Source organism: Tachypleus tridentatus, chromosome 9 (assembly GCF_004210375.1).
Source record: "Tachypleus tridentatus isolate NWPU-2018 chromosome 9, ASM421037v1, whole genome shotgun sequence".
NCBI classification, from domain to species: Eukaryota; Metazoa; Arthropoda; class Merostomata; order Xiphosura; family Limulidae; genus Tachypleus; species Tachypleus tridentatus.
In genome coordinates this window covers 147,032,277-147,058,444 of record NC_134833.1, presented here as the reverse complement: position 1 = coordinate 147,058,444, position 26,168 = coordinate 147,032,277, and the positions used below count along the sequence as shown (strand labels likewise).

Sequence of the window (26,168 nt, the reverse complement as noted above, 5' to 3'; positions counted from 1 at the left end):
CAGCTGGTCATCAACACCCACCAACAACTCTTGGGCTACTCTTTCACCAACAAATATGGGGATTGGCCATAACATTATAACGCCCCCACGGCTGAAAGGGTGAGCATGTTTGGTGTTATGGGGATTCGAAACAACGATCTTCAGGTTATAAGTCGAATACATCTATATTTGAACCACAAAACATTTAATTTAATGATAGTTGAAGTATTCAACCATTTTTACAAAGTTTCACTTTTAAAAACTTTAGATTGCATACAATTACAAAGCAAGCATGCTGCATGTCTGTCTTTATGACCTGACACGGGTAACTGATAAGAATTAATAAACACGTTCGTTTTCTTTAGCAAATCTTTATTAGCACGAGTTATTTACTGAACACTTCTCACATGAAGCAATAAATCTCGTAAAACTGACAACTGAACTTAATTTAATGGGCTTAAAGACAAGCACTTGTAGCTGGTTACTTCTGAAGATGTTCCTCGTGCTGTTTACTTGAAGATCTTGCCCTGGTTAAACTTCTTCCCCCCAAAATCCCCCTCCCATGCAAGATATTCGTTCACTAGTTTCTTTGTGTCTTCTGCATCTGCATCCAGTTTGGTCCAACTGTAGGATTCATAGTCTACCTGCCAGTCAGAAGAGAGCTGAAGAAGAGAAAAGGAGATTTCCTCAGGTTTTAAAAAATATATTTTAAAAATATATTTAATAAACATTTCAAATCAGAAGCACAGAATCCACTGGTTTTAAAAAAACAAACAATGTGCTCAATGAATTAATTTTTTCAGAATCCTTCCAGTTTTTTTTTCTCCTTGTACACATTGGAAATCAGTAATTCTTGTTGGTAAGGGTGCAAGATTACCCATTCACCTTCACATGAAAACCCTATATCCCCACTCCCAACTTTGAATCTATCACACAACAGGATGCTTCTCTACACATTGTAATTCCTAACTTTGAATATTTAGAAATTCAGCATGTTGTAAGTTCTCCAACTAGTAAATATCACCCACCACAAACTCTTGTCTCACTGAGCAGTGAGGTACGACTGTCACTTTTCTACACGTCCACAGTATTAAAGTGCTAACCATATTTTTCAAGTTCCAACTTAAATGCTTTAGTAAACTAAGTTACAAAGACAACTGTATTAAAAAAAAGTTCAAAATGAACAAGAACAAATATTTGGTTTGAAATTAAAATGATATAATCTTATTCTTGAAGAAACTTAAATTTACTTGTTTAAACAAAATATGTTTATCTCTCAAAAATACAAACTTACTTCAAAAGCTAACTGGTGTCCTCTCCAAATCCATATGCCAGAGATGGTGTTGTTATGATCTTCTCCAAACAGACAAACACTACCAAATGCATTCTTCCTCATTTTATCCAACCTTTGAAACATACCTAAAAGAAATATAACACTTAAGATACAAACAATCTCACACACACAGTAGTCACCCTTTGAAGAGAGACTTATTTAGCCCCTTTATATAATTTTCAAAACACAAAAATCCAATGTTTCTATCATGCACCCATTTGAAACATTTCTCCCGACAGATCCCCTAATGTTATTTGAGCTTGTAATGTTACAAGCAGGTTACAGAGTTTGGCAGATACACAGTTAATTCTATGAAACTACTGATAGTACTTTATAAAAGTAAAATGTTGCATTACTTGTGTACACACCCTTTTGTATGAAACTACATAGATATCCAATTCTGACCTCGGATACTGTTCTTCTACACCTGGTACCACTTTCTCTTGTACCTTTACATTTTCTTGGAACCTTTTCCAACAACCATTCTCAAACAAGGTTGTCACAGCTAAATAAAGTACATGACTTCCAAAGAACACCTTATAAACTCCTTTAACTTGAAATTTATGTATACAACATACAATCATGTTGACATTATCACTAACATGAATTTTCTTATTGAAATCCACAGAACTGATACCAACAAAACTCAACCATTAAAAAAGTATACGTTTCTTTTAGCCTTCTTTGGATTTTCACACAATTTCCTCTCAATTATTTTGCCTTTTGTCTCCAATCATTTAGTTTATAACATTTGAGAATTGTCAGCTTAAAAATAAAAAAGTTTTTTTAAAACAGTACTCGGCCCTCTAGAATGTTAAGAATAAGCCTAGGCTACCTTACCTTATCAAGGTTCTTACTAGCTATACCTGGATCTTTTCCCCATATCAAATAACATTTACCTACTGTAGCCTTAATGTTGTGAAAACCAATGTTTATTTTCACTTATATATTAGCTCAGCTTAAATAGTTTAATATCTTTGCTACATTACATAATCTTTTGCAGTTTCATATTAATTTAGTATCTACAAATGTAATTTACCACGTGTTCCATTATCAATATTATTGTAAATTTGAAATACCAAAGAACCCTGAGGAAGATCAGTTGTACCATGTATTTCATTCACTTAAGGACTTCATTAATAAAACCTCTTGTCTTCCACCAACCACTATCTGTCGACTAACTTAGATTTTCTTCTACCAACAAATAGAACAAGTTTGTTGCCTTTTATCCAAATCTTTTAAAAACTCCAAGTAACCAATTTCACAATTACCTGTGTCAATGTTGAATGTAAACATGTCAATAAAAAACTAGCAAGTTGGTAAGGCTTGTCCATTCCTTTCTAAATACAGGGTGTTGTAATATAAATAATTGTCTAATAATTACCATCTACTGTATTAATCAAAAACATGGTTAAAATACATTCACTAAATGACACCTTAAACAGAACAACTCAGTGGGCATATCTGCACTCTAATGATAAAAAACCACAACTTTTCTAGATATGTAGTCATCCTCAGAAATCACAAAATATTCTTTCAAAGTGAACTTATAAAATAACAAAATCAATGCTACAATTAGCTCGTGTTTAAAATCTAAGTATAAAAAGTATTAAATAAATATGATATACAAGTTTTCAATACTAGAAGTTGCATTTTTAATTTTTAAATTGGAGACACTAAACAGGAACATTACAACAGCCGTTCATCAGATAAAGCAGAAATGTACCAGTAATGAGGTTACAACTCATGAATATAACAACAGCCATTCATCAGATAAAGCAGAAACGTACCAGTAATGAGGTTACAACTCATGAATATAACAACAGCCATTCATCAGATAAAGCAGAAACGTACCAGTAATGAGGTTACAACTCATGAAAATAAGGCTCAGTTCTTCAGGATACTTGTATTCACTGTACCAAATGGAGTAGTTCTCCTTGTCAAAGTTCTCCCAGAAGTAAGCTATAGACTTCTGCTCATCTTCGTTGGAATATACTCGTTTAAAAGAGTCCATAACAAACGTGCTGGAAGTATACATGGATCATCAAAATTATAGTCAACACCTACTGGGGAGGGACATTTTAGGCCACCTTTTAAAAGTTTATATATATTTTTAATTCTTTGTCACTATCTGATTTTTTCAACATTCATTTATGACAGTTTTCTTCCCACATGGTAACAGTTGTGAGGAGGAAAAAAACATTTCATGAAGCTTCTAAAAATGGACTCAAATCACATACAACTTGAATTTTATTAACCCTGCCAACATGAGTCAAAGACAATATCACTGCATTTTCTGACTTTGTATTTAACATTTTATGTAACGACTATTTTATAAATTTAGTATCAAACTGTAGATTATAATTAAAATTTTAGTATTATACAACAGTTGAGTGCTTAAAAGTTAATTTAAAAAAATGCCACCTGACTAACAAATTTTGTGTCATGTGGTATGTTGAACAAAGCACTGGTTAAATTAGATTTTTGTGATGTCAATAAGGCCTACACTATTGTACAAATTAGAAACTAAAGTTATTGATATTTACAAACTGGAAAATATAATATGAACCTTGTATCTTTTCTACATGCTGAGATGTTAGCATTGCACTAAATCAAACAGTGGCCTGTTTACCTCTTTCCCATTTTTGGAAACAGCCCCTTATTTCAACATCACAGTCAAATAACCAATCAAAAGCTCAGAATGTCCCCTAGTGGCTTTTTCAGCCAATTTGAAGTATTACAGTGTCAAAGTCAATGTAATTCTTTTGATACAAGATTTAGTCTTTAACAAACTTGAAACTATTTTATAAGATTCAAATACAGCTTAGCTACTAAGCTTGATAAATTAGTGAAATTCTACAGTATTGATGTAGTAATTTCTAATTTTTGGGTTATTTCATGTGTATGAAACAATGTAAACTTTCACGCCAAGCAAGCACAAAGTTTGTAACTAGAAAAGAATTGTTTACTAAACTTTATTTACTGTTCTATATGTTTTAAGAAAATTAATTGAAATATAACTCATTGCTAAATAATAACATAACGTATTATACCTGAAATATGGCTGCATGTTACAAAATACTAGTCCAATAAAACAGAGCCAATGTAGGTTGCTATGTACAGACCAATGGTCAGTTTTATGATATTAGATACAGTAACAAGTGCATGTGTGTTGCATCACTGTAACTAATGTTAATCTGGCACGACTGGAAAGTCAATAACATTATCCAATATATATTTATTGTATAATGTTATGTCATAAGCTATTTAGACTAAACATTTGTGGTATTGTGTTATAATTTGAATTCATTCTACAAATCTATAGTGTTATTTAGTGGTTATAAATTAGTGAAATCTGCTAAAACCACAGTGACCCATTGGTGAAATTAAGATAAAATATATAGTTCTGTATTAAGATACATTTGACAGATTTCTGATGGATAGAAGTATTGTTAGTCTGAAGATCAAAATTACTTTGCAAGTAGGTAACAACACAGCATGAAACAAGAACTTTAAAAAGCAGGAAATAAAAATTTGTCACAATTTCAGGAAAGAGGACCCGTAAGAGTGCATCTAGTTTAATAATGTACACACAATAACAGTACATTCCAATTGATACTACTAGCCATTACATCTTTACAAAAGTAATGTCTATTAATGAATTTCACACCAAGTTAAGCTTTATCCTGTTATATTTAAATATAAAGTGCAACTACATCTCAGCAGCAGATAAAAATGCTAAAGACTGAAGGTTTACCCTAAAGTGTTTAGCAATTCCACAAACCTGCAAGTATGTACATATTCCAATTAAGTTTTGTTCCTTCAACTAGAAGCTTCAGAAATCTATAAAAACATTGTACTACCTTACATCCAACAGAAAAGACCCAATTAAATGTCTTTAGTTCAAGTACAATTATCACTGATGAAAACTTTGCAGAATGGACAGCAACTGCCTGTTGTGGAGACAAGTGCAGAGGATGACATTTCAAGTCTTCCACCTTTCGTCTTCACACTGAAGACAAAAAGCCAAAGACTTTAAACACAGTCCTCTACACTTGTGTCTCCACAACAGGCAGTTGCCATCCATTCCAAAAAGTTTCATCATGAATACTCTGCCTAAATAATCTACTAAAGAATACAATTATCTCCCTCCAATATTTTTCTGAAACTAACCCTTTTGGAAAGTCATCAAAAGGATCTTTCTTCTTAGATTCTTCTGCAATGGCTTTTTCTGTTTCATCCAGTTCTTCTTCCTCTTCCTTTTTAGGTTCCTTTTCTTTTTTGGCTTCCTTCGGTGGCTTGCCTTCTTTAGGCGACTTGCCTTCTTTTTTTCCACCTTTACTTTCTTTACCCATGAACTCAGCAAATTTCTTTGCTGTGTAAAAAAAACAAACAAAATCACTTGGACTAATCTGGACAAAAGCTAGACAAAGATCAACTGTAAAATACAACCAGTCTTCCAAGGACAACAGCCAATAAAACTAATTCACTCACCACACTTCATCAAATCATGTCACAAATTTGTAAATAGAAAAGCCTATTTTTGCAATGATGTTAATGAAAATATGTAGAATTATGCTAAATTAATTTAGTTAATCCAATTGTTTTTCCTATATGATGATTGCCTTATTGTAGTATGTATTGCATACTGTACATTAGTAATGAACAGATTGTACCAATGAATTTTGTAAAAAAAAAAACAATCATCATCCTTCCAAGTTACCAAAATATTACAGATAAAATTCAGAGACTTAGTTTTATCATCATTTGTTGACATGAAGTAATTACAAAAACAACAAAACTGCTAGCCTTAATTTTCCATCCCACTCCAACTGCTGTTATTATAGTAGAAATCAGGTTTCCTATTTGTGCAGACTCAATGTGTCAGTTAACAAAGCCAAGCTACAAATGTTAACTTTACATTCATACAAGGCTTATGTTTTAGTTTGAGGACAGCAAATCTTTGCTGGAGCTGATGTGAAAAAAAAAAACAACAAAAAAATTTCAACCACCCTCACATTTAGCTTTACAATTTGAGTTAACAAAAAGGTGCAATTATTTTCTTTATAACTATTTGTTGTAGATGATCCATTCTTTACAACAAAGCAACTGAATATTCTGTCTATTTACTAAAATAAAGTAATTTAACTAACAAGAAAATTAACTCAAGTCTAGTTGGTCAATGCTAGGATTGTACTGTGTATACACACACAGCCAGAAGAACTTTCAAAAGATAAACTGTTTTGTTGGGGGCACCAAGCAATGTTGCTTCATGAAACGTGTCAAAATGTACCACTATGGTAGCAATACCAACCAACATGACAGATGGGCAACTTTCTTTACACAGTAATTATTTTTGGTAATTCAAGGCCAATCAGCTTCATGTATGGGACACCAAACAATAATTTGCCTAAATGTAAGAGGACAGAAAAAGTTAGACACTTACAGATAACAAAATTATATACAATTTAGTTTATTCCTTTAATAAACAATTGAAGGTTGGGTTATGTATTTTACAGCCATAGACTACATGTACAAACTGTCATACTTAAAATCTTACTAGAGGCACTTCAACATTCTGAATTGTTACTCTAAATTGTGTGTTAAAAATAAACCCTAAGTATGGTAAAAGGTCAGGAAATATCAAAACTACCATGTTTAACAGTATTCTTCCTTCACCAGCTTCACTTTCCATACATGTCTCATTACTACTTATGTTAAGGTCACTGCAGTACAACATTCCTTATTCACCATACTGTTCATGTACTCAAACATTCTTCCTTTCTAGATAACAATCTTTTCTCACTAGATAATAATTACCATCAAACTGAGCCATCTTTTCACATAGTTTAAAATCTCCAATAACCTTTTTGAACTGAGGCTGATTCACCAAAGTAGTAAACCATCTGTTGACATTCTCAAAGGATTTACGGAAAGCTGGATCAAGAACCTAAAAAAAAAAAAAAAAAAGGAGATATTCAGGTTTAAAAAGAAATGTCACAATTTCACTTGTAAACACCCATTGGTTCGGAGATCTTTTTCGATTATTTTAATTTTTTTTAAAGTATATACTCATGGAAACAAGGAGCATGTGATGATACATCAATGTCACGACATCTGTCATATCCTGTACCAATGAAGCCTTTTGTCCACTACCAGATGTCATCAGGTCAGACAGGAATGACAGACATAGTAGTGGTTGAGGCACTATAGTTACATTACTTCATGAATGGCAAAAGTCATGGTGTGAACTTCTTTAATAAGTTATAAATTTATTATAAAACTTACGTGTTCATAAAGAAACAAAAGATTACAGCACACTGTAATATCAGCTTGAGTGATCCGTTCTCCGACAAGGTAAGTTCTTGTAAGGAGATGACTGTTCAGCACATTCAGTGCCTTTATGATGTCTTCTTTGGCACGATCAGCAGCCTAAGTAAAAACAAAGAACAGTGAATAACACAACCAAGATTTCACAAGTGCATGGTAACATGGATACAACCAAAAGCCCAAAGATTTTTTTTAGTGTTAATCCTACACAATTACTGAAGAACACAAAAAGATATTAACACCAGAATGCACTAGGTACTTGTTCAAACTTCCACACAGTTCAGATTCACATATAAACCTACAGACATTTAAATACCTTACATGTCCCAAAGCAAAGGTTTGTACTTGATAAAGACCATCATTCTTTGATAATACAATTTAAGTTTTTCTGCAATTTTCTACTTATTTAATCTTACCAGTACAGTATCTCACCTACACTTCTTTATGACCTACAAAAAACACTCAGTTTTCACAATCAGGGTTCGACCTTAATGGACATTCTGGTCAACTAAAACTTTCTTACTTAAACATCTGTGTCGTCAGGTGGGTGGGCTAACACCCTGGAACAGACATTGGATTAAAACAGCATCACAATTTATTGTACACTTATCTATGCCTGCATCACCCCTGTAGTGTTGAAAAGCTCGAACCCTCAAAAAATATATTTTGGTCTTTTTTTTCTGTTTAAAAAATAATTGCCCTTTGCACAAGAGAAACATTTGTCAACCAACTAGATGGAACTAAAAGTATTAGGAAATTTACTTTTGTGATTGGCTAATAATGGTGTTCTAGTCACTAAGCCTTCTACTGTGGACAAGCTTTGCCTCTGTATTCACACAAGTTCTCTATGGAGTCTAATACAGTATGAATAATTATTCATGTCAACACAGTGCATTGTATATAGCTCAATCACATTACCACATGCTGTATTATGTAATATTTGTATGTATATATGGATAGAGTGCCAGTAAGAAATATGTAATAAGACAATTTATAGTACAGACACGACAATCAAACTAACATAGATTTTTTAAGCTGAAAATTTTAGAAATTTCTAAATTTGAGTCAAGTGTTTCCACTACATCACAGGAAAAACAAGACGTACCTATCCAGTACAAAGAATTAAGTCATTATGAAGGTTGCTAATAGTTACATATTAACTGAAGTAGGACATTTAGTCCAAGTTACTAAAACATTACGCCATCTACTGGTGATATTTCTCCTTCAGTTAGAACCAAAAACACACCTGTTTATTGTACTGCATGATACCCAGACATGGAAATACCCAAGTACAGGCACTTGGTAGGATTTCATGGTCAGCAAAGTTGATCCACTGGATAATAAAAGCTTGGTCCAAAGCAGTTTCTCCTCTTAGCTGCTCATTACCAACTAAATAAAAGAACACCAGAATTTGATAGTAAATTACACCCAAAAACAGAAATTTGCATTCAATTTCTACAGACTTATTTTTTCCACCACAAGGTGGACATAGGTTATGTTTTCAACCATGCATTTCCATTTGTCAGAAATATTTCTTGAAAAGCACTGAATATATTTGGACAATCGTTTGCATACATGCACTATGATCCAACTCAGAAATAATTAACTTTTGATGGGTCAAGATTACCAAAATAAAAAATAATCTCTTAACATGTGGATGTTTTTCACACAATTTGTTCTATAACTGAAGTCAAAAATAAGATTATGACAGAACTTAATGAATATATATATATATATGAAATATTTGTTGTTGCCTGACAAACATGGTCCATGTACAACAATAACATTTCTGTATTTTCTGAAAGCCAAATGTGGGTAATCCTACATAGCAGAGGTATACTCTCAAGTGCACCTCAGATTAGTACTAGTTAATGCTATAAGATAGGCAATCAACACCAATACTTCAAACTGTGTTTGTTTCTTGAATTTTGCACTAAGCTACACAAGGGCTATCTGCACAAGCTGTCTTTAATTTAGCAGTGCAAGACTAGAGGGAAGGCAGCTAGTCGTCACCACCCCCGTCAACTCTTGGGCTACTCTTATCAACTAACAGTGGGATTGACTGTAACATTATAACGGCCCCACGACTGAAAGGGGCAAGCATGCTGGTTGTTATGAGGATTCAAACCTGCTACCCTTGAATTACGAGTCGAGTGCCTTAACCACCTGGCCACGCTAACTTATTCATACTGTGAATCATTTCTTGAGGCAGTTTTATTCTTCAATATTAGAACACATTAACTTTAAAACTTGTTGAAAATTGATAGAAGAAACTATTTCTTATAATCATTTTAACAGTATTTGTAGAACCATCTAAAAGGGAACTTTAACACTTCAGTAAGATACTGAATGTTTTATAACAGTTTATTACTTGTATACAAAATATTACTTCCATATTTCACAAAGAATGACCTGTTAACAATACTCTCTCTTCATCACCAATTTGGAATAAGGTAGTCCTCCTTATAATGTTCAAAGATTCATGATGAGAAACCCACTTAAAACAAACTATTCTAAGAGATGACTGGTATGGATATTAAAACATTAAATTAAAGCACAGAACAATGTTTTGACCTTAGGTCATCCTCATGTTAAAGGTTTAAAGGAAGGGGAAAATGTCATTCTGTACTTTAGTTTCAGTACCCATACCAACCATCTTTAGATTACAGAACACAATATCTAGTGAAATAAATTTCTGAAGAACCATAAAAACTACAAGGAATCAATTTGATACTTTTAAAATGACACCAATCAATCTTGTAGTACCCACAAAATGTCCACACACAAGTCTATAAACAACTTGCATACTTACTGTAGTGAGCTATGGCATTACTCTCGAATATGAACTTGTTATCAGACGTTTCAAATGCTGGAACCTTCAATTAAAGAAAAAAACTGATTGATGTTAAACACTTCTAAAAACCCTAAAACAAAATGCAAATGTATGCTTGTAGAGCAATAACTGTTACATCTAGAAACACAACACAGTTTAAATATTAAACTATGTTCTGTAAAATCAAGTTTCAATCTTTTGAAGGGCAAATCTTTTCATAAGTTTGAATTCTTGACAATACTAGTATTAGCAGAAAATGAACCACTGTTTCAATACACTGCAGTTTTGACACTTGTACCTTTATATCACTTAGTTGTATTTTAAGATTAGTAACAGCCATACTGAAACTACCTCTGTTTTTCCACTGTACGTATACATTTCTCCAAAATATTTAAATTTTGATAAATTACTTTACAGTTACGTAACGCACTTCTCTACTGTACGTAACTCGGTTTTCTAACATCGTAATAAAGAACACGTTAATTTTAAAGATATTTTTGCAAGGCCAACTTATACGCGACATTTTTAATTATGTTGGATCAATGTTACATTATGCTTATAATTTCAACATTACAAGCAAGAGACAGAAATTCACTTCATATTTCTCCAAGTTTTACACCACAGACAAAGGAAATATTCTGGGATGCCTTTGAATGGAGATTAGAGAACGTGAACAGTTGAAAGTCGCCAGTATTACAAATAATTCCATACTGAGGTCAGAATGACCCATTTAGTGTTTTTTATTTCTTCAGTCAATATTCCAACTCAACTAGTGTTGTTATCTCATATTTTCTGTACTCTAATCTTCAAGCAGTTTCTGAGTGTTGAACAGATCATGCATGCTTTTGTAGGTCTCTTACTGTTGTAATCAACTGTTTGTCACTTCTGGATCAGCCACTGTGACCTACCTAACACAATATCCATTAAATCAAACTCATTTCTGCTACTACTAGGATAACATACCTATATTTATACAATTCAAAAGCTTTTGTAGGTCCATTCTAACATCTAATCATTTCACTTGTCATAAATTCATTATCTTATGTGTAACTTATTAACACACGGATGCTGTACTGAAACTTTTCATTCATGATATAATAATAAATTTTATATGGATCGTCAAGAAAGCTACACTTTATTAACGAATAAATATTAAAGTAGAATATCTGTTGCACTCACCTCAAATCCCAACTATTAACACGTCAAAAGTCGCATTTTTTTTAGTGTAGGTTGTAATAAATTTACTTAATTTGAGTATGATTGCAAAACTAACTGATTTGTATATTGCATTTTGAACTACTCAAGTTTAACTTCCTGAATTTCATGGCGTCTAGACAACATCAAAAATAAACTCTTAACGGTTTTCATAAAATATATCAAACATCACAAACCTTTCCTAATGGAAACTTTTTTCGGAATTCTTCCGATTTATTAGTTTCTCCAAAAACAAATTCGGGTGGACCATTCACAATTCTCACTTGTACACCACTGTATTCTGCTGCAATAAGAGCTTTAAACGCCCTGAAATTCGCAGCGTATGTATAAAGGGTCTGAAATATAATAAAATAAATATCAAGTTATGCATTAAAATGTTATTTAAATTTACTTTAGTGTAGCATTAATGAATCATCAAGTACGATTACGCTGGATATATAAATAATTCTACATGCACAACAAACACTTACCCCACACGCCATCTCTGCCACTACGAAAGGAATTAACAACGCCGATAAAAGCAAATTTTGCTCGATAATTCTATCCCATCATGCCTCACATTGGTTTTATTTAACGTTGAATTAATTTTTAGTTAAGGTGGATTTAACGTAATTATTTTAAAAAAATGTATTTCTAACGTTTTTGAAAACAAGAAGTGTTTATACAAATTATATTACACGTGAACAACAATATTTGACTTGTATTATTTGGAATTTTGTTAAATCGTAATTGCATTTATTTTTATTTATCATTAAACAAAAACATTTTAAAATGTGTAATATGACTTAAAATCGGCGAAACTAATGCATAATTATATTTGAAAAAAACAACAACACCTAAACGAAATAAATAATTGTATTCAAAATAAGATAATGGTTTATAAAGAACTCATTCCTTCTAAATCAGTTAGAAGTAGGCGTGTTGGTTCAAGTCGGAACCACAGTAGAGACATTTTGTAGCCTGATCCATTAATTATATATATATATATTTGTTATTCATAAAAGAGCAACAACAAAAACATAAATATGTTTATAGCCTAATTGCAATAAACTTATTAAAAGCAACAAAGTAAAACTAGTATTAATAATCAAATACGTATATATGTGCTTATTTCATATTAAAAACACAGAAGGACAGGCTCATGGTTCGCTTGTTTGTTTGTTTGTTTGTTTTGGAATTTCGCACAAAGCTACTCGAAGGCTATCTGTGCTAGCCGTCCCTAATTTAGCAGTGTAAGACTAGAGGGAAGGCAGCTAGTCATCACCACCCACGGATTGTTTAGGGAAGAATACAATGTAAAGAAGTCTTCAGGACCAGATTTTTTGCAAAAACAGACTCTGTTTATGCTCTTAAGAACAATTTTTGAATATCAAGGAAACTCTTATGAAAACTATTGGAATTCTTACATAAAAATTAGCACTAGAACAGAAGTTATTGATTTTGAATTAATTAAAAACAAAAAGTATTTCTTTCACCACTGGTAACAAAATATTTCACGTATGGCTAGGTGTTTGGAGCGCTCGTTTCGCAATTTGCGGGTCGCAGGTTTGAATCCCCGTCTCACCAAGTATGCTCGCCTTTTCAGCCAGGGAAGCATTATAATGTGATGGTCAAACCCACTATTCGTTGGTAAAAGTGTAGTCGAAGAGTTTGCGGTAGGTGATGATGACTAGCTGTTTTCCTTCTAGTCTTTAACTGCTAAATTAGGGACGGCTAACACAAATTGCTTTCATGTAGTTTTGCTCAAAATTCCAAACAAAAAAAACAACAACAAGTAATCAAAAGTCCAGAAAAACGAATTTGGCTTCTCAGTTAATTTGAATAGAGGAAAATATATGGTAGAGAATGGTTTTATAAAAAGATAACAGTAAGAGCAAAATCCATTTATTTCATAGAGGTTCTTTGGTGTTGACCAATCTGAAGAGAGTCAATTTTTAATGAATCTGTAGATACCCACCTTCCATGTGTCCTAGGAAACTGACTAACTTACAGAATAATTTACGCATTTTGGGATACAGTATTTGTCACGTAATAAACAGGAACTTTTTTGGTTTGTTTGCTTTTGAATTTCGCACAAAGCTATTCGAGGGCTATCTGTGCTAGCCGTCCCTAATTTAGCAGTGTAAGACAAGAGGGAAGGCAGCTAGTCATCACCACCCACCGCCAACTCTTGGACTACTCTTTTACCAACGAATAGTGGGATTGACCATCACATTATAACGCCCTCACGGTTGAAAGGGCGAGCATGTTTAGCGCGACGGGGATGCGAACCCGCGACCCTCAGATTACGAGTCGCACGCCTTAACACGCTTGGCCATGCCGGGCCGAACTTTTTGGTCAAAGAATGGGAATCTATTTTGAGATAAACTTACATCCATGTTCCCCACATTAAGCCAGTTTCCAATTTTAACTTTTTCTTTATGTCAAGTACCTACACATCATGAGGCATACAGGCGTTTTTGTCCCACGATGGCCAGGTGGGTTAAGGACTTGTGAACTCGCTGACTAAGGTCTTTCATTGTCAATTTCTTATCTCATTTGGAGTATTTTTAAGTCTAGCTAATACCTGTTTCTTGGCTGTTCGTTTGATTTGATTAGACTTGAAGACTCATCACTGAGGTAATTCCTTCTTAGTGTTGTAACAACTGTTGATTTTTTCCAGTCTCGGTGGAAATGACCAAATTTTCCACACCTGCAGCAGTTCCTTCTTCCTAGTATTCTCTGGGAGGAGTGGTTATTCCTTTCAAGTTTTCTTCTGCAGTTCTGTTTGTTTGTTTGTTTTGAATTTCGTGCAAAGTTACACCAGGGCTGTCTGCGCTAGCCGTGCCTAATTTAGCAGTGTAAGTCTAGAGAGAAGGCGGGTAGTCATCACCACCCACTGCCAACTTTTGGGATACTCTTTACCAATAAATAGTGGGATTGACCGTCACATTATAATGCCCCCACGGCTGAAAGGGCGAGCATGTTTGGTGTGACGGGTACTCGAACTCGCGACCCTCGGATTACGAGTCGAGTGCCTTAACCACCTGGCCAAGCCGGACCTCTGCAGTTCTTTGCAATATTTTACACTTGTAACGTCTGTTGTCTTGTAACGTATCTTCCCATTCTGTATCACTAGTTTTCTAATTAAATCTTTCAACTCTTTCAGACTATCGGCAGCAGGAGTTGGTGTTTATATACTACACCATCTGATGACTCTGTAAATTAAGGATGTTGTCTTTAATTGTTTTAACGGATTCTTGTTTTATAGCCAACTGCAGATCTCCTTTTAAAAACGTAAATTTACCTTACTTTAGCGTAATTCTTGCTTCCTCATTTGTTATCATATTTGTAAATTGATAACGTGTCAGTAAATCAACATCTCACGACAGACATCTGGGTAAGTCTTTTCAAATCATTTGCAAGTTCAGCTACACTATATTATTTCTTCTGTATCCTGTTTCATTCCACAGGTACTCTCTCTACTTCCTTTTGTATCCTGTTTCATTTCACAGGTACTCTCTCTACTTCCTTCTGTATCCTGTTTCATTCCACAGGTACTCTCTCTACTTCCTTCTGAACTTTTCAAATTAAGTAGCTATCAATGTTTGGTCGTTACTGCTTAATGTTGTTAAAGACAGTCCTTTTAAATGAACAGAAAAAGGTTTATGGAAATGTGTTTGAACTAAGTCTGAGATGCCTCTCATCATGACTTGTTGGTTTATCACCTGGTCATTGTTAAACTGTCTCACTAAATTCTGAAACTGGATTTGGACATGACATAGATGGAGTGTCGATTAAATCTTCCTATTCCATAATTTGTAGCAAGTGATATTTATGATTGAACCAATTCAGAAACAGGTGTGGCTCAGACTCAATCTTTAATTATTCATTTTACAGACGTTTTATCATGTTGCTGATGTTCTTTTTCACCTTCACAGTTTTGTTTGCTTGTCTTTTGGAATTTCGCTATCTGTGCTAGCCGTACCTAATTTAGCAGTGTAACAGTAGAGGGAAGGCAGCTAGTCATCACCACCCACCGCCAATTGTTGGGCTACTCTTTTACCAACGAATAGTGGACTTGACCGTCACATTATAATGACCCCACGGCTGAAAGAGCGAGCATATTTGGTGCAACGGGGATTCGAACCCGCGACCCTCAGATTACGAGTCGAACGCCTTAACATCCCTGGCCATGCTGGGCCTTGCCAATTTTATTAATGAAACATTGTTGTATTGTTTTAATGTTATTTTGTAGTTTCTCAACTTTATTATTGTAATCTCGCTGCAGATCTCCTCCAATAGCTTCATCGATTTTGTCTGAAATTAAATTCATTTTTATTTATAATTCTTTTTGAATAGGACGTCTTTTTCACCAAAACAATACCACTGGTGAAAACAATGCTAAAATATTGTTTCAGCGAGTTATTTTAAATTATCTTGTGACATTAATTAAACGTCCAGTCCGCATAATGATAACAAATTAGTTTATTTTCTCCTGTAACGTTTGTCCAAGCTTAAACACTGTGGTGACTTGTAAGCCATGTTTATATCCGTGCTAAATGTACTATACTAACGTTAAGATAACCTGACTTGTGCAACTTTACATTTGATTAATGTAGTAACTGAAAAAAAAAAAAAGACATTGATTGATCATTAACTGAAACAAAAACTATCTGACTAATTCACTCTACCGAGGCCCGAAATGGCCAAGTGTGTTAAGGCGTTCGACGCGTAATCTGAGGGTCGCGGGTTCGAATCTCAGTCGCACCAAACATACTCGCCCTTTCAGCCGTGGGGGCGTTATAATATGATGATCATTCCCCCTATTCGTTGGTAAAAAAGTAGTCCTAGAGTTGGCGGCGAGTGGTGATGACTAGCTGTCTTCCCTCTAGTCTAACGCTGCTAAATTAGGGATGGCTAGCGCAGATAGCCCTTGAGTAGCTTTGAGCGAAATTGAAAAACAAAACACTCTATTGATAACATATAAATTTTATGTTTTTAATATTTCACCGCACTTCTTACTTCTGATCTAACATTAAAAATTCTTAATGATTTTTAGACCTATATTATCAAACCTTTTGAGTGTGTGTTTTCTTATAGCAAAGCCACGTCAGGCTATCTGCTGAGCCCACCGAGGGAATCGAACCCCTGATTTTGCGTTGTAAATCCGAAGACATACCGCTGTACTAGCGGGGGGCCAAACCTTTTGATCGTAAGGTCATACGTTGTCTGACCAGTATGAGACAAAAATATACTTTATAACAATATGTATCTATGTGTATTTGTGTGTGAGAGTAATGTTGTTCTTCTTTTATTTTATTAATGCTTATTGAACTATTAATTAGATTATGAGGGACATTTCTTTTTAGTGTCTAATGTTTCTTTGTTTCTAATTCTCTGTGAAGCGTCTCTTAACTTGAATTATACAGTGTTTATACGTAAGTGCATAAAATAAAACGTTTACTGTCAGCCTATTTTCTGTTAAGGTTTAGATAGATTCAATAAACTTCAGAACTTTATTACGTCTTTTAAAAACAATGACTTTTTTTAATGTAGATAATTCATCGGTTTTCAATTTGTTCAAAAACAAGCGCCACTAACTAAAATTAGATGTCTGTCAAAATGTACATTGAATTTGAGATTGACAGTTATGAGTGTATCGATTATATTGAAAAAAAAATCTAGATTATTTTAAAACTGTTTTTAAATTCGAAATAGTGGCGAGGTATAGAAAGAGAAACATCTTACCTAATGAAACTAGAAACAAATGATTTTGGCAAATATAATCGATTGCTATTATTCCACCTGGAATGGATGGACTAAACCAAATCATATTTAACAGAGGAATAAATAGAAATGTTTTCTCATTTCTTCTTAAGATTTTAAACTATGAGGAAAACGTGGTTCATCGAGGATGTCTATGGAACAGTTGACAAAGTTTGAGGATTTTCTAAATGCTGTTTCATTAATGGCATAAATAACTTTGTAAAGACAAAAAATTATAACATAACTGAGCTGCTAAGCCTAATCCCCTTTTCTTCAGATCATGTTATTGTTACCTTAAACTTGATCCTGTTGTTCCAAATTTGTAACAACCTTCATACTAAATCCTAAAACGGTTCTATAGAATTAATCCAGTGTTAAACTTATTATGTTCTTTTCAATTGGAACACTACTTATTCAAAAGATATTTTTTAGCTTTGTGCAAAATTTAAAAATAACAAATAAAAAAACGTTTTTGTAGTGAAAGTAACGTGACTTTAAAGGTTGACCAACAAAAGATTATAAAGTGTACAATCTGCAAAGAAACGTTAAGGAAGTAATACAACTAATTTGCTGTTGTCATGTGGATTGGACATTGAACTATCTTTAACAGGTGTCATTGGTTAGTTTATAGGCTCATTTCTGGATGATTTCCGCTTGATAAAGGCAACAAAAAGTATTTCTAAACTATTTACTTCGGACAATTATTCGATTTATTATGTTACGTATTACGATTTCAAGTAACCGGAATTTTAATTTGAACTTAGTTAATTAAATGTTAATATTTATTAATTTTATATTATGCGTCGACAAGATTGATACATACAGTTTTCTTTTTTAACAAAAATATGTTATAATATACAAATATATAAAACAATACAATTTATAATAACGGTTGTTACTGATAGTTATTGCAAATGATGGTTTATTTACAAGAGTTTTACAAACTTACAAACAATACTACGTTTTTTATGTGGTCTAGAATTGAATCTTTTATCGACGGATAGCCAATTAATTCTTTGTTGATACACCTATATGCTTCTTCTGACGGCAAGCTAACTTGGAGCATTCGTACACTTTCGCCGACGACATTTAATATTCTCGAAGAAGTGTTATCGTCCGAAGTTATTCACTGAAGTTGAATGGTTTGTAATGTTCGGAATTTATGAACGTTCCTGGTCCAATTCTGTAGTTTTTCCTATTAACAGGCATTAATCACAATTATAGCTTTTTAGACCCGTAGTTTACCGACTGTAGCCGACGAAAGAGAATCCTTCTCTTGTCGCGCCGGTTCTTATATATCAATGATGCGAGACTCTAAAACATTCACCAAAGGTCGCGTGCAAAAATACTGTCAAGTTTTAGTATTGTATACACATCTAGTACTTTGCTGATTCTTACACTCAATAATGTCCCACAAATTTCGGGATCAGGCAGGACTTGAGCAATATATATGTCACCGGCAAAAAGAGAAAACTGCAGAAGTAACAGAAGTAAGCATTACAATCTGACACTAAAATCAATGTACAACGGTAAATACATTACAATCTGACACTAAAATCAATGTACAACGGTAAATACATTACAATCTGAAGCTATACATTAAGTTTGTATGACTGCTTATTGTTCGATTGGACAATGACTTTTGTTTTACATTACATAAGTGTGATAGCTCATCGCTCAATAAAACAACAACAAACGTTGGGTTTTTAGTTCGTATCACTGCCCATTGTCATATTGAATAACGACCCTTTGTGCTTGTGCAAATGGTCTTTTGTTTGTTTTTAAATTTTGCGCAAAGCTAAACGAGAGCTTTCTGCGTTCGCCGTTCCTAATTTCTGAACATCTCCCAACTCTTCTTCATTAAATAAACATGTAGTTTAATAATCTGGACATCTAAAAATCATGAGAAACGAATCTTCTTTTATTATTCTTCAAATATTCTACCCCACCCCAACACTTTGCTTACCATTAACGTATTTAAAGAGCTCAACCAATGACCTATGCAAGAAAATTATAAACTTGGTTTCAGTATTGATGTAGATACAACTAAAACTCTGTTAACCCTGACTGGATGGATAAAAACTGGTCAACAAAAATATCAAAATCATGTCTTCTGTAATACTGTGAATATTATTCCCATCGGTATCATGTTTATAATTAAAATTATGATAATTCATTTGAATTACCTTACATTTATTATAATTAAAATCCATCTGCCGTATACTTGCCTAACTCACTAAATTATCTAAATCCTTTTGTAAATTAGCAGCATATTTTGCACAACCAAAAATCCCTCAAAACCTTAATATAATTTGCAAATTTAAGTATTTCATTTACAATCTCTCCATCAATATTTGTAAAAACACCTAGTATGGATTGAGAAAACTATATGTAGAGGAGCAAACAACATTTTGACCTTCTTCGGTCATCGTCAGGTTCACAAAGAAAGAAAGAGGTAACTGACCGATAGCTGACCACATATTTGAAGGCGGTTGTTTAACTGAGTGTAGGAATGTAGAGGGCATGCTTAGATGTTTGATTATATTTATTAATATAGGTATAAAGGTGTTCCTTTGTATTGGATAATTTTGGGCTTGAGTTGTTGTATTAGTAAGGCTTCTTTAATTTTGCGTTTGTTTATGTTTGTTTCTTTATTTAGTATTTGAGTGTTTTCTATGGTTATGTTGTGTTTATTTGACTTGCAGTGTTCGAAAACGTGTGAAGGTGACTTTTTATGTTCTTTGAATCTGGTTTCCATTTTTCTACTTGTTTCTCCAATATAGAAGTCGTGGCAGTTATCACATTGTATTTTATAAATAATGTTGGTGTGGTGTTTGTCAGTGTAGTTTTTACATAGTATAGACCTCAGTTTTGTGTCTGGTTTTCTAATAAATTTGGTATTAACTGGAATGTCATACATACATCACACCACTATTAACAGTACACGTTCATACGATCGTAAAGAGACTAAGAAACTTAAACCAAAGAATTATCAATGGAAGAAATGACATCTATTTCTTTCAACAATGTAGAAAGAAACAACTAACCCCTAACTTTGTAAAGGTAAAACTATCAAAAAAGTTTAATCGATGCACAAACATTTTCCAAAATTTACAGAAAAAACTACTTAAAGCCATGTTGAACACGAAATACAAAGAACTACATGACTTACAAAAACACAAAAATGAGCCTAGACCTTCAACTGGCATGCTGCATTAAACCAGAGATTTACGGACTTGTTGTTTGTTTGTTTTTGAATTTCGCGCAAAGCTACTCGAGTGCTCTCTGCGCTAGCCGTCCCTAATTTAACAGTGTAAAACTAGAGGGAAGGCAGCTAGTCATCACTACCCACCGCCAACTCTTGGGCTACTCTTTTACCAACGAAAAGTGGGATTGACCGTCACATTATAACGCCCTCACGGCTGAAATGGCGAGCATGTTTGGTGCGACAGATATGTGAACCCGCGACTCTCAGATTACGTGTGGCACGCCTTAACCCACCTGGCCATGCCGGGCTCTTACGGACTTATACAACGAAACATAAACCAAATCAACATGAGGAATGACAGAGACAAAAAGATCTGCCACAACAAAATCTAGAAAAACTAAGATGTAAACAACAGAAAAGACATCAACATGACAAACCGTTGGCTAATCTCATAATTAACAGATCTGACCGACAATTAAACATAGACGAGATACATCTACTTAACAAAGGACTCAACTTCGCAATATCACCAAGGTACATTCCAACCTTAGAAATTAAAACATGTTTAGAAGACCTAGCCAGGAGACTTGTGATACTTTCCATAGAAGACAAAAACAAAAAAAGAACCAACACAAAGAAGACAACTTAGACAACTTTATTGACATCCAACAGCCAAAATAATTTATATTTTCCAGAAACACCTAAAAACAACATCTAAAACGATTTTTAAAGAATTTTCTCACAAAACCATTAACATAATTTCACAAAACAGAAGGCTAAAAAACAATCTTACAAAAAGAGACATTAATTCCATTAAAAAACCTAAAACAAGACAAAAACATGAAAATTCTAAAAGCAGATAAAGAAAACGCTATAGTCATAATGAACACGAATGAATACATCCAAAAAATAAAGAACATCCTATCAGACACGAACAAATTTAAACCATTACATGCAAATCCAACAAAGACACACGAGACGCAACTGAACAAATTGCTACTACAAATGAAAAAAGCCAACACAATTTCACAAACACTTTATTCCTACCTACGTAAAACCGACTCACGCACACCGGAAATACACGATATCCCCAAACCTCATAAACCAGATTGTCCATTACGACCAATAATGTCCACATATGAATCGTTTAATTACAATCTTGGTAAATACATAGCATGGGCATTCTCCAAAAATGTAACATCAGCCAGCTCATTCATCAAAGACTCTTTTAATTTCAAGTCTAATCTAAATCAACTTAATCATAAAGCCTTAATGACCAGTTTCGATGTTATATCCCTCTTTACAGAAGTCCCAACCACTAAAAGCCTGCAAGATAACCTTAGAACTCTATATCCGAGACCCTAACCCATCTATAGACATTCCCAGCAACCAATTAGCAACCCTTATAGAATTCACCACGATGAAGACAAACTTCATGTTCAACAACCACAACTATATACAAACAAATGGCCTAAGCATGGATAACCCAGTATCACCAGTTCTAGCCAATATTTTTATTACATAAGTTGAAACACAAGCAATTAACACAGCATTACATCCACCACTATACTGGTACAGATATGTAGACAAACACAACATTAACATTATTTATAAAATACAATTTGACAACTGCCACAACTTCTGTATTGGAGAAACAAGTAGAAAAATGGAAACCGGATTCAAAGAACACAAAAAGTCACCTTCACACGTTTTCGAACATTGCATATCAAATAAACACAACATAACCATAGAAAACACCCAAATACTAAATAAAGAAACAAACATAAACAAACGCAAAATTAAAAAAGCCTTACAACTCAAGCCCAAAATAAACCAATACAAAGGAACACCTTTATACCTATATTAATAAATATAATCAAACATCTAAGCACGCCCTCTACATTCCTACACTCAGTTACACAACCCCCTTCAAACATGTGGTCAGCTATCGGCCAGTTACCTCTTTCTTTCTTTGTGAACCTGATGATGACCGAAGAAGGTCGAAACGTTGTTCGCTCCTCTACAGAAAAATATTTTCTCAACCCATACTAGCTGTTTTTACAATTATATATTTCTCTACAAGTGGGTTTTCTCGTCATCACGGATTATAATCTCTCCATCTATATCATTGATATAAATCAAAAAGAGCAAAGGTCATAACACAGACCTACTTTTGACATTAATCCAGTTTTCCATCTAGTTACTTTTTGTCTAATAAGATAACATATCCCATAAATCTATGAAGATAATTTTCTTTACAATTCTTTTATACGATACCTTATTATTAAATGCTTTCTGAAAATCCAAATCCTCCAAACCCACCAATGAACCTCATTTACATAAGTCAAAAATGTCCAAAGTTTAATAAGATACGTTTTCGTCTAGTCAAACCATGCTAACTATATATATATAAAGTGACGTTTTGGGTAATAATTTAGCAAAGCATCTTTCATCAGACTTTTCCCAGCACTGATTTAAGACTAATAGATCTATAACTACTAGGATATTTTAATTACTTACCTTGGAAAGAAAAATAACATCTGTTTATTAATTGAAAGACATAGAAAAAATACCAGCAAGAGGGTCGTGTATCCAATTCTTAAACAATTTTCAAACCATTCGAGAAGTATTATATGGTGGTCATTCCTTCAGTTTACCAATACTTTTAAAGAGGCTCAGAATTGATGTTACTTTGTTCAATATCTTTTCCAATCATGAACAATTGTTCAATGTCTTCTTTGGTGAAAATTTAATAAAAAAGTAGAATTTAATAATCCAGCCTTCTCAGAATAATCATATATGAAACCTTTACCATCCCTCAGAGACCTCATTCTCGTCCTAATCACATGTGAAACCTTTATCATCCCTCAGAGACCTCACTCTCGTCCTAATCACATGTGAAACCTTTATCATCCCTCAGAGACCTCACTCTTGTCCTAATCACATGTGAAACCTTTATCATCCCTCAGAGACCTCACTCTCGTCCTAATCACATGTGAAACCTTTATCATCCCTCAGAGACCTCACGCTCGTCTTAATCACATGTGAAACCTTTATCATCCCTCTGAGACCTCACTCTCGTCCTAATCACATGTGAAACCTTTATCATCCCTCAGAGACCTCACGCTCGTCTTAATCACATGTGAAACCTTTATCATCCCTCAGAGACCTTGCTCTCGTCCTAATCACATGTGAAACCTTTATCATCCCTCAGAGACCTCGCTCTCGTCCTAATCACATGTGAAACCTTTATCATCCCTCAGAGACCTCACGCTCGTCCTAATCACATGTGAAACCTTTATCATCCCTCAGAGACCTCACTCTCGTCCTAATCACATGTGAAACCTTTATCATCCCTTAGAGACCTCACTCTCGTCCTAAATTTTCTTACCATTAATTTATTTAAAGAAGTATTTCCTATTAATTATCACTTGTTCAAACAATTTTTTTTCCATATAACTCATTTATTATTGACTTAAATAGAGTAACTATCGCTGTTATTGGTTTTAGTCCAATCAGACGTCGACATCCTTGGACGAATGTTGAAAACATGTCGCCATTATGATTTTAAATCGATGAAACATTACTATATTTGTTAGAAAATTTGATCAAACGTCATCACTCTCAGTTTTAAACTGATGAAAACTCGCCATCTTTGGCGCTAAAGTGATAAGGAAATCAATCACTTAATTATATAACTTAGTATTAGTTTTAAAAAGATAACTAAATACCATTGTTAAGACTTAGCTATCATCGTAGAATTTATATTATATACATCGGTTTTGCTGTTGCATTGTTCTTTCGTTGGCAAATTCTTTTAAATTAGCTGGTGAAAATAATTAAAAATCCAGGACACGAATCCTATGACGAATTAGTTTATTTCATCTTTACATATCTATACACTCTTGAACACTTGTACGCTGTCGTAAGTCGTTGTAGGTCTACATACGACGTCAAGTAACACAAGATAAATCAATTTGTATAAAGTATGTCCACGTCCACGATGTCAAACACAGTTCTAAATACCTCAGGAAAAACAGACTGTCTGATTAAACTCTCTATCTTGAAATAATTCTACACACATCACCACAAACACATACTTATAATCTACCTTCGAATGTGCAAGAAAAACTCTAAGTCAACTTTTCTAGACGTTCTGCGTGTGGGAGCTGAAAAACAAACTACGGTATTGAAGATATAACTTAAAATCGTATTTATCGTTTATCACGAAAATAAAGACAACGTCACTGATGTCTAGAAACATGGCGATAAAAATTATTAAATGGCGAAACTGTCTATCAACATTTCTGATATTTGATAACTTCTGTGTATGAGACGACCTGGGTAGTCGTGTAAAATACTGTTGTTGTGAAGTATTTTTCCCGAGGCACGAGCCACTGGTGAGACCTGACTATAACAAAAATACATTACGAAATAGCTTTTGGTATAACAAACGTCAAAAAACTTGATAGTAGTGTTTTTGTTTTATTTACCTAGCTTTATTTATTTATTTACTTTTCTATTTTATTATATTTTGTTATAATATAAAGCAGTAACTATTTGTGATAACCTTGATAAGTCTGAGAGGCTATCCTGACATATATTATTATCTTATTACGACTATTTGCAGTAGCTAATTCAATGTACGCACCTCATTTAAGGTTACAATTTTGTGTGTGTAGTGCTGCTATCTAGTGAGACAATTTATATTTACATTTTATATTAATTCTATTTTAATATCAGTTATTATTTTTTCGTACAACATTTGATTCTAGTAGTTCAATTCTTCATTGTTTTGAGCATTAGCATTACGACAAATATAAATTTGGAGAAAAAAAGCGAGAGATAAATGAAAAAATACAAAAATCATGAAGAAGCATTATTAAAAAAACCCACTGATCCTTCTGTTGAAATAAAGAAAACAGAAACACACTACCGAGGGTAAGGATAGGTTAGTCTGATTAATGGATACTTCACAACTGACACCAGTTGGAAATAATAAAGTAGAGAAATATTCAGCCAGTAGTCCCAGTATGTGTACAACTGAAACCAGTTGGAAATGATGAAGTAGACAAACATGCAGCCAGCAGTCCCAGTACATTCACAAATGAAACTAGTTGGAAGTGATGAAGTAGACAAACATTCAGCCAGCAGCTCTACGTGTCCAACTAAACTACTTGAAAATGATGAAGTACACAAACATTCAGCCACTATTTCCCAGTACGTTTACAGATTAAACTAGTTGGAAATGATGAAGTAGACAAACATTCAGCCAGGAGACTCAATACGTTCACAAATGAAACTAATTGGAAATAATGAAGTAGTCAAACATTCAGCCAGTACGTATACAACTGAAACTAGTTGGAAATGATGAAATAAGGAAACATTAAGCCAGTAGTACTAGTACGTTGAAAACTGAAATTAGTTGGAAATAATGATGTAGACAAACATTCAGCCAGTACGTTTATAACTGAAACAAGTTGGAAATGATGAAGTACACAAACATTCAGCCAGTATTTCCC

The 26,168-nt window shown here is 33.7% G+C and overlaps 1 protein-coding gene across 1 annotated transcript; it reads right to left on the bottom strand.

The window, feature by feature from the left end:
• Window positions 1–334: 334 nt before the first annotated feature.
• eEF1gamma (elongation factor 1-gamma) lies at window positions 335–12,300 on the bottom strand. Its single transcript, XM_076457825.1, has 10 exons — window positions 12,161–12,300; window positions 11,867–12,025; window positions 10,455–10,518; window positions 8,889–9,031; window positions 7,601–7,744; window positions 7,133–7,262; window positions 5,486–5,687; window positions 3,167–3,336; window positions 1,274–1,398; window positions 335–641 (listed from the first exon to the last, which is right to left on the bottom strand). Exons 1-10 carry the CDS (start codon window positions 12,170–12,172, stop codon window positions 489–491), a joined length of 1,302 nt encoding a protein of 433 aa, XP_076313940.1. The 5' UTR covers window positions 12,173–12,300; the 3' UTR covers window positions 335–488.
• Window positions 12,301–26,168: the final 13,868 nt, after the last annotated feature.

What these genes read in the sequence shown, in the direction of transcription:
- eEF1gamma (XM_076457825.1), bottom strand. An exon ending in TCATGCAGTACAATAAACAG is followed by an intron (nt 7,745 to 8,888) that starts GTGTGTTTTTGG and finishes GTTTTTACTTAG; the next exon opens with GCTGCTGATCGTGCCAAAGA. An exon ending in GAGTTGTAACCTCATTACTG is followed by an intron (nt 1,399 to 3,166) that starts GTACGTTTCTGC and finishes TATTTCTTTTAG; the next exon opens with GTATGTTTCAAAGGTTGGAT.